The sequence below is a fragment of the Mustela nigripes genome, chromosome 6 (genome assembly GCF_022355385.1).
Source record: "Mustela nigripes isolate SB6536 chromosome 6, MUSNIG.SB6536, whole genome shotgun sequence".
Taxonomy (NCBI): domain Eukaryota; kingdom Metazoa; phylum Chordata; class Mammalia; order Carnivora; family Mustelidae; genus Mustela; species Mustela nigripes.
In genome coordinates this window covers 19,736,595-19,746,823 of record NC_081562.1, presented here as the reverse complement: position 1 = coordinate 19,746,823, position 10,229 = coordinate 19,736,595, and the positions used below count along the sequence as shown (strand labels likewise).

Below are 10,229 nucleotides of genomic sequence, written 5' to 3'. Positions count from 1 at the left end.
AGGACTTGATCCCAGGACCCTGAGATCATGAACTGAGCCGAAGGCAGCGGCTTAACCCACTGAGCCACCCAGGCGCCCCTCTTTTTTTTTTTTTCTTTAAAAGATTTATTTCCTTATTTGAGAGAGAGAGTGGGGCAAGGGGTAGAGGGAAAGGAAAAAGAAACTCAAGGAGACTCTCCTGAGCACAGAGCCTTGTAAGAGCCTGATACAAGGCTCAGTCCCATGATCCAGAACACATGACCTGAACCAAAACCAAGAGCGTTAAAAACTTAATGGACTGGGGGCGCCTGGGTGGCTCAGTGGGTTGAGCCGCTGCCTTGGGCTCGGGTCATGATCCCGGGGTTCTGGGATTGAGCCCTGCGGCAGCGGCTTAACCCACTGAGCCACCCAGGCGCCCCAATGCCAGCTATCTTAATGTGGTGCAGTATAAATATGAAATGGTTTTTTTCTTTTCTTTCTTTTCGTTTCTTTTTTTTCCAGTCACTACTTTCAACCATGCTATGTCAGATGTCCTCTTCCTGACCCTCTAAATTGTTCCATTAGGGCCTTTCCACAAGACATTTCTTTGAACAGGGAATTTAGGTTCCAGCTTAACCTCTTCTACCTCCGCTTGGGGTTACCAGGTGAAATACAGCAGTATTTTTATTTGCTGAATCTGGCAACCCTGCTTCCTCTTCAACTTCCAGTCCCTAGGACATATCCCAGCATCTATGGTTGGGGACTTCTTGCCTGCTGGGAAGCCTCTTACATGGGATATGTTGGGGTGGTTCAAGTCATCTTCATTAGATGACCCCATGAAGACCTACATTTGCTTTCTGAATGTAATGGTAAGAGTTCGAGCTGCTTCCGCCTGTCCCCTCTCTTGGCTGTGCCCTTCCTTGGCTGCCATCTTTCTCCCTTTGTTTCTTCTTGCCCAGATGGACATCCAACAGAGGAGTGAAAGCCCATCTTCCCCTTTGTGCTGGCACTTCAAGTTTGTACTAATAATTCTTCAAAGTTTTCCTTTCTCACTGGTATATTTAGGGATAAGGGAGGAAGCAAGTCCCTCCTCTTTCTCATAGGAAGGGGATTGTATGAAAGTCTTCACAGGGCCAAAGAGTAGCTTCTGCCCCTTGGTCTTCTCTCCATGTGGGCTTGAGGCTAGTTCTGCTCTGGGAGATAAATCTGGCTGCAGTTGAGGATTCTGCTTTTTAGAATTTGGGAGATGCTTAGCACTCTTTTTGTCCTCAGCTTTTGCCTTTAGCCATCAGCTGGGGCCACATGGAAAGTCCCACTAACATCCTGCTGCATTATTTATATAGAACAGTGCTGCGGACCTCTATTTTGAAGGAAATACTCATCCATCTCTGCCAAACATCCCTGAAAATCAGATGGTACAACCTGCTGTTCTCCATCAAAAGGGAGGAAAAGGTATGTGGATCCATCAGTCTTTTTTAAATTTAATTTAATTTATTTATTTGATAGAGATCACAAGTAGGCAGAAAGGCAGGTAGAGAGAGAGAGAGGAAGGGAAAGCAGGCTCCCTGCTGAGCAGAGAGCCCAATGCAGGGCTCAATCCCAGGACCCTGAGACCATGACCTGAGCCGAAGGCAGAGGCTTTAACCCACTGAGCCACCCAGGTGCCCTGATCCATCAGTCTTTCTATAGGTAAAAGAACCAAATCATCTTCAAAGACACTTTAAAGGGATTTCATACCTGAATTTCGAACTGTGTTTGCAAAATACTCTAGTACTGTAATTAAGAATAATTGACCTCTGACAGGCTGAGCCACTCCAAGCCACTCATCTTGGGTGAGGATTCCCCTTGCTTCATAGAAATGTGAAGCTGTAGAGTGTCACTTCACTCAAGTAAATCTGTATTCATGAATAATGTGTCTATATTTGGGGTGTAGAAAGGGAAACTTTTCCATTAGTTGTTTTAGCAGTCTTAACACTAATTGTGAAGGGCTTGGTATGGAAGTTATTTTCTCCATTACGTTTCCTGCAAATGAAGTTTCATCATAATTCAGTATTTCATAAACTTGAAATCCTGATTTCATAAATTTAAGCTGATGGTGATCTCACCCAACAGATGGGTAAAGTGATAAAGCAGGATAGTAGCCTCTATGTTGCCATATGTTATTGGATTGAGTACAAATTGGTACAAAGTTTTGAAAGGCCGTTTGGCAATAACTACCAAAATTCAAATGTTAATATCTTTTGACTCTTAGGGACTACATAACTGAGTGAGTGTGAACTCTGGGTTAATTGTGTGAGCCTGGGAAAATGACTTAACCTTTTGTACCACAGTGTCCTCATTCAAAGAACAAATAATGATAATTGTACAAAGATTGTAATGACTGTAAAAATTAAATGAGGAAGTCCATGTAAAGCATTACATTCACAGCTTGGCTCTGGATTATTTCTCATAATACTGTAGGGTGTGTGTGTGTGTGTACACATGTGTACCCAATATACATTAGGATGTTCCTTACAATGTTTGTTAAAGGAAAAGAATGGAACCTGTTTACTGCATCGGTATATAAGGTACAGAGAAGTGTAAGATGCATCATAATTTTACAATGAAATTGTTTTTAATGATACTTTATTACAGTTTCTAAATTATTTTCAGTAAATTTTTTTTGAAAAACTACTTTCGTTCCTATGTCTGCATCCTAGCATACTGTATCCTAGAACAAAATTTTAAATATTCAGCAATAATCTAGCAAGGGAATAAGGCATAAAATCACACACGTAAAATAAATCTGTATCACTGGATTTTTGTATTGAATATTGAACTATTACTAGTAGTAATTTAATACAAGGAGAATATTACTTCTACCTCTGTCCAAGTGTTTAGCTTGTCACTATTATTATTTTTTAACTAAAAACCTGTATCTTTTCTTTGATGTTTTATGGTGTAAAGCTTTGCCGGTATGGGACATAACACCCATAATTTTTGGTTTTTGAAGTTTCTTCTTCCACCTGAAATTTTGAAATTACTTGGGGAGTCATTATCCAGAGAAAAATAGTACACGTATAAAACAGAACACAGAGCTGTTAAAAGGCGTGAAGGCATATCTTACGTGTTGATAAAGAACTCTTTTTTTTTTTTTTTTAAAGATTTTATTTATTTGACAGAGAGAGATCACAAGTAGGTAGAGAGGCAGGCAGAGAGAGAGAGAGGAGGAAGCAGGCTCCCCGCTGAGCAGAGAGCCCGATGCGGGACTCGATCCCAGGACCCCAAGATCACGACCTGAGCCGAAGGCAACGGCTTAACCCACTGAGCCACCCAGGCGCCCTGATAAAGAACTCTTAAAGTACAGTTTTTGGTTTTAATCCTTTTTAATTCCATGATTTAAAAGTAGTAATGCACATTATTAAAAGTTCACAGAATTCAGAAATTCACAAGGAATAAGTGGAAATGTTCTTCTTTCTTTCCATGATATGTCCCAGAAGTAACCGTTGTTACTTCAACAGCTGAGTATTTTACCCATCTGTAGCTAATTTCTGATTGTTCTCTGACTTAATGATCTATTACTTACTGAAAAAGCAAAATAATATGATACCTCTGACATTTTTAAAAGATATGCATATGTTTATGTGCAAATTTTTTTAATTTTAAAAACACGTATGAGAATAGACTGGAATTTTACTTTCACTGTGCTTCTGTTTGAATCTTTTACTCTGAGCGCATGATACTTTTTAAAATAAGTTTCAGTACTTCTTTCAAAACTGAAAACATTTTAAAAGGTGAGGATCCATTATTGTTTGACCACTGGATAAGAGACAAAGTTTATTTAAGGCTGTGACTTTCAATTCATGATGTGTTTTTTGGTAAGTCCCTTTCATTTCTTAATTTGTAATTTCAAGATAATATAAAGCAAAAAGATAATCTTCTTAAAAACCTTTGAGGTTTTGGGATGAATGATGATTGATGCAAGAGTGTTACTCCCCAGAGACTGTTCAAAGCAGTTTGGGAATCCACTATTCCACACTCTCCAGGGGAAAAGGGAATTCGGCTGTGGTTATGTTAAGCTATTGGCAGATCTGATGAGGCATCGTATTTACAGGCCAATTCAGAAGTCACAAAATGGGCTGTCCCCCTTGGTTCTCTGTTAGGCCAAAGACATCCAGTCAACTGAACAAAAATCAAAGTAAATCCTCCTAAAGTTTTCTGTCTAGACATTATGAAATATAAAGGACTATATTCCGAAAGAGGGAAAAACTCTGGTAGTGCCATTTTATTTCACAGCAATGAAAAAATCATAGTACCCATTGTTAACTGCTCATAAATGATACCAGAATGTCATGAAGATGGCAGTAAAGGTGGCTTCTCCATTCCATTTTCTTCTGTCTGCTCTTTCTCGGGCACCTGGGTGGCTCAGTGGGTTAGGCCGCTGCCTTCGGCTATGGCTGTGATCTCGGGGTCCCGGGATCGAGTCCCGCATTGGGCTCTCGACTCAGCAGGGAGCCTGCTTCCTCCTCTCTCTCTCTGCCTGCCTCTATGCCTACTTGTGATCTCTCTCTGTCAAATAAGTAAATAAAATCTTTGAAAAAAAAATTCTCTTCTGCTCTTTCTCATTTCACATAACTAGGTAGAGCCACGGTTTTTGTCTTTTTTTTTTTTAAATCTAAGTCTTCGATATTAGTTTCACTAACACTACTTTATATTTGAATACTATTTTGCATTTTTTAAAAAATACATTCACATTCCTTACCTCATTTGACTTAACTCATTTGAATAAAGCCCTTTCAAATGATTTGCTTTGTGAAAATGGCTTTTGAGGCTTCACTTTACTTAAAACCACTAAACTTCGCCGTTCATTTTCTCAGTTTTGTTGTTCTAAAATATGACCTGGAATGGGTAGTCAAGATTTAATTGCGAAGAAAGATCCCCTGACAGAGGGTAGATTCAGATAAAGAGGCATCAGGCTTCCGTTTTCCAGTAAAGGACAGTACAAAATTTTTTAAACATCCCCAACAAAGTATGGTCCAACTGAAACTTCAGTAGGGCCCAAAACAGATGTCTGACTTTGAAGTCCCAATGCAGCTTTTGAGTTTTGTAGCCACTCAACAGACCCTACCTGAGAATGTTCTTTGTGTGTAGCCACGGTGGAATATGACATTGTTTTTCTCCATTTTAGGCAGGAAGAAGCTCCGACTGTTCGAATACCTTCATGAATCCCTGTGTAATCCTGAGATGGCATCTTGTATTCAGTGGGTAGATAAAACCAAAGGCATCTTCCAGTTTGTGTCAAAAAACAAAGAAAAACTTGCCCAACTTTGGGGGAAAAGAAAAGGCAATCGGAAGACCATGACTTACCAGAAAATGGCCAGAGCACTGAGGAATTATGGAAGAACTGGGGAAGTCACTAAAATCCGGAGAAAGCTAACTTACCAGTTCAGTGAGGCCATTCTCCAAAGACTCTCTCCATCTTATTTCTTAGAAAAAGAGTTCTTCTACTCGCCGTATGTTCAACCTGAGCAAGGCTTTCTCAGCTTCAGTAACTGGAATGCAAATTATAATTGTCCATACGCTGATTACCATGAGCTAAGTCACCCTGATTGCTAAATACGCTATATTTCATGATTTCCTGACATCAGCAATCTGTACCAGTTTCAGGATTTTTCTCTTAAATGCTGGAGAGGGAAAAACAATGAACGTCATTGTTTCTAATCTTTTACTAAATGGTTTATAATCTATACAGACTTTGTGAAAAAAATCAACCAGTGAACAACTTTTAAATGTCCAGCCCCATTTGAAAATACAAACTAAATGTCCTCACTCTTACTGTTTATGCAGTACTTCTAGGTAAACAATGCTAGTAGAGATGATTTGATCTATATAGATTGAAATGTTTTCCTGTCATAAACTCAGGCAAAAAAAAAAAAAAAAAGTCTAATGTATTATCTGATAGCTTTAGCGACAGCAAAATAATTGCACATGATAGTCTTCATGCTAAAGTACATTTATGACTTTCAAAACTTTATTTTCACTGCACTTCAGACTTCATGGTCTGCAACTCTGTGGCGCTAAAAAAATGATCTAAGGAAAATGCCACCTACCTTAATGATAGAACTCCAAAGTTTATACTTCCCACATATCATTTCCTGGCATCTCTGTGGTGGGGTAGATCCAGAAGCCAAGATTTCTTGCTATCCTGCCACTCAGCCACAAGAAGGTGCTCTTGCCTTGTTATCTCTGGTCTAACTTTGGAAAACTGGACTTCCTCCTCCCTTAAACTAGCCCAGCTAAGATCAGGCTGGGAAAATTGGAGAAAAAGATAAAAGGATAGAGGCTAGCAGATAAATCCAGGGAGGAAACGGGACTTGAAAGCTATGGTTTATTCTGAGCATTCCATTAGGAATGAAAAAAGAAACCCTGTTTCTTAACTTCCTGCTTGGCAGATTGATTTGTATCCCATCTGTATTGCCATGATGGAGGAGAGCTTCCTAGACTGTATGGGCCATCTTCAGTCCAGGCCAAGAGCTTCCTGGAGCCCACCCAGTTTATAATTTGTTACCATTGCCCTTTTTCTTTGTGTCTTTCAGGGATTCTTTAAAAATGGCAGACTAAATGAAGGTAATGATATTGGCTATCTGCACATGTAGTCTGGCCTTCTGGAATAAACTGAATGTTTGCATCTTTCCCAAAGTATGTTGAAACCTAATCCCTAGTGTGATGATTTTTGGAGGCAGGCTCTTTGGAAGGAAGAGCTCTCACAAATGGGTGTAGTGCCTTGAGAAGAGGCCCAGAGAGCTTCCTCGCCCCTTCTGCCTTGCGAGGACACATGACGGCCTCCTGTGAACCAGGAAGCAGGCTCTTAGAGACACTGAATGTACTGGTACCCTGATCTTGGACTTCCCAGGTTCTTGAACTGCAAGAAATTTCTGGTTATAAGACACCCAGTTTACGGTATTCTGTTACAGCAGCCCAGAGGAACTGAGATGACTGTTCAATCATGCTAACCTTAAAAAGTAGGACCTAGCATTTATGTTCATTCTCTGCAAAGAAATACGCTCTGTAAATACAAATTTTACCAGACGTCGCAAAGAGGAAATGGTGAAGAGGTTTCACCACACAGCTCATTTGGCAAATAACTTAATAAAATTGTATTAACATTTTCTCTCCAAAGTCCTACCTACACCCAATGCCAGCTTGAAGGGTTCATCTTGCCAATTCTCCAAAAAGCCTCCAGTCAGCCCTGATTCCATCTGTATTCTGCAGAGTAGATTTCTCTTTGGCAGAAATCTGGGCTCTGCTTATTACAAAAGTGGGCTGACCAAAAGCCATTTTAGTAGGTTGGTCCTTAAAGACCTGTTCATTCCTGCTGCTCAAACACTAAAACCTCCATACATTGTATGACACGTACCATACTTGAAACAGGGTGTTACTCCCTGTCACCACCCAAGGACCGGGGAGAGAGACTTGTTAGACTCTATTGTGGTCGGTCTTTTCCTGGTATATGGTATCCCAGTCTGTCCTTTGGTCACAGTCATCTGGCTGAATGAACTCTTCTCTGGTGAGCTGTGTTGTTAAGTGAAAGACAGGGCTGCTTCTGTTGTGAAACCTCAGTTCTATCAATGTGGATTTGTAAGTTTTATTAATACTTAACTAAAGTTTACCAAATACCTTACTGAAGAGCAATTTATTGGTTGGGCTCATACGGCATTGTGAAGTATGTCAAGTGCATCAGTGTGGCAGCATTAGTTACATCTAACCTGTACAGACTGATGGATACATCCACTTAACCATTGTCTAAATGATGATACAGCATCTCATAACTGGTTTTTCCAAAGCCCACCTTGAACATCGCTTGAAATGAATCATACAGTTCGTATCCTTCTGCATTTGCTTTTGTTCCTTTTAATATATTGATGTTCATCAGTGTTGCTGGATATGAGGAATTTATTATTTTTCAATGCTTTTAGTTCCTTATTTTTAAAGGACTGTGCCTGAAATCAATCTCTCAATCTCCAGAGTTTACAAAAATTATACAAATACAATTACACAATTACAATTACACAGTTATAAAAGGGGCCCTGAATATTTTCAGATTCACATTGATTCACATGAATATTTTCATAGTCACATGTCTTATTATCAGACATGATGCCAGCCCTTCACGAGAGTTGGAGTGTTGTACACAGTCTCATAACCACAATTTATATTTAGATGTTTTGGTTCATATATTTTTACCTAACTCATGTATAATTTGGATGGAATTTCAGTGTGTATTTTGATGGTACAGGCTCTTGATAATGATACTGTAAAATAAGCTTAAAGCAATTTACTACTTTTTCGTGAATTGGTGAAAGTTATATTTTTGACAACTGAAAACCATTTCTTCCAAGTTTCCTGCCCCTCATTTCAAAGCTGGGGATACTCTGTTTGCCTTTGCAATATTAGTTTGGATTTGATGGGTGGCTGCTGCTTTAATTTAAACCTGGGTGGATTTTAAAAGCAGTGGGTAGTTACTTAGGAAAAAAAGGGGCTGCGGGTAGGGATTGTGAGTGCTTTGCCAGGCAAGCACAGCGAGGCATCCCATGAATATGTGAAATACACTACCTCAAGGAGTGTCGGGAGCAGCCCTAACTTAGCTTGGCCATGAACCAATTAAATAAAGGACTAAATGTGGAAGAAGAATGTAGAGCATCTAGGTTTTTTTCAGTAGTGGGCCCCAGAATCAGAAATCCAAATACAGAGAGCACATGAATGTATCCATGGTCAGATAAATGAACAATACATGTCAAAGAAATAGATGTGGTTCAAATACGAGAAGTTTGCAAATTATGCAAGAACAAAGCTTTGTACAACACTTGGATGTGCTATCAGAGAGAGCTTTATCTCCAACAGCTGTGGGAGTTCTTGAAGATTCTCTTTGATAAGCACACTCATCCAGGATTTGTAGTAGGGAATTAATCAAGAAAAGGCTAGTGAGTTCATAGGCAGCTTAAGTGAACAATTTCCTGTAATCAACACTTTATAATGTAGGTGAACAAGTACAATTTTAGCAATCATGCTTTACATAAGTAATTAAATTACCGTAATTTATGTGATGAAAGATGACATTTACAAGTTTTAGAGTGACTCTGCTACCTTTTGGAAAACTTCGTTTCTTATCAACTCTTAGTAAAAGGGAGACTTGTTGGAATGGGCTATGGGCTATGGGCTATGGGCTTCCAAGTAATGAAAGCCTTTGACTCAAACTAGTTTAAGAAAGAAAATTTACTGTCTCACAGATCAAGAAGTCCAAATGAAAAAGAGTAGGCTACAACTGTGATACATTATTGTTCTGGCTTTGTTTTCTGATGAGTCTTTGGTTATGCTTTCTTGCCATTGGCCTTATCCTCAGGTTTGCTACAAGTAAAGTGACTACTGCATTCCGGTTCTGTCAGCACAGCAATGTCCACCAACAGAAAGAGCCACTTAATCTAGTTCCCTCTTTGCAGTTGGGGAAATTTTCCAGAACCCCCCTAAAACATCTATTGTCCATACCTGCGATCCCTGCTCAATCCTGAGTCATTGACTGGCAAGGGAAAGAGACCATTGAGAATGGCTCAGACCAAATGGAATTTAATTCTGGAAGAGGAAAATGATCCCTTGAGTCCATGAAGAGAGGGATTAATACCTGAATAAAACTGGTGTTTTGCCTGAAAGGAGAGAGTAAAGATATTGAGTAGAAAACCAACAATGTTTGCTGTAGTCCACTTCTCTGATTGCCCGATATCTCTACATACACTTAAAAGGTGTTCAGGCCTTTGTTGAAATTATTCACGTACTCCCTGAGAGGACGTAATCTTAAGTTTCATCAGGTTACTACATGCAAGTCCAGGATTGTTGGGTAATGCAGTTTTAACACCATTTTTTAGTCATGGTAAGAGTGTCATCAAAGAGATAATTTATTGCACTCCAACAGTTCCAAGAGAGAGTATACATCTTGCCAAGGTGGCTTCGTGGAGAAGTACGTGGGTCAGTCATGAGGCAGATGGGAGGGGGACTATGGGCAAGAGGTTTTATTGTGGTTTCTGCAAGAAGAAATGGATGAGGCAGGTGAACAGGTTTAAGGTTGGCTGTTTTGAATAATTCAGTGGCCAAAGAGGCTTCCCCTAGTTGCCTGGTACCTGGCCCTGGGATGTTTAGGATGGGTATAGTGACCCAGGGTATGAGAACCCTACAAGGAAAGCAGTTGGGGTGTAGACTCTGGATTGATTGACTTGTGTTTAAAAGTCACACCCTACGGAGGA

General features: G+C 39.8%; 1 protein-coding gene across 4 annotated transcripts in view; it reads left to right on the top strand.

Annotated features, from left to right (window-relative positions):
• SPIC (Spi-C transcription factor) overlaps positions 1-8,325 on the top strand; it is a 13,173-nt gene extending 4,848 nt beyond the window's left edge. For all 4 annotated transcript variants that reach the window (XM_059402248.1, XM_059402251.1, XM_059402250.1 and 1 more), the window contains 2 exons: positions 1,302-1,410; positions 5,126-8,325. In XM_059402248.1, coding sequence (XP_059258231.1) covers positions 1,302-1,410; positions 5,126-5,553 — 537 coding nt within the window. In that variant the 3' untranslated portion in view covers positions 5,554-8,325. The remainder of the gene's footprint in view (positions 1-1,301; positions 1,411-5,125) is intronic.
• The last annotated feature ends 1,904 nt before the right edge of the window (positions 8,326-10,229 follow it).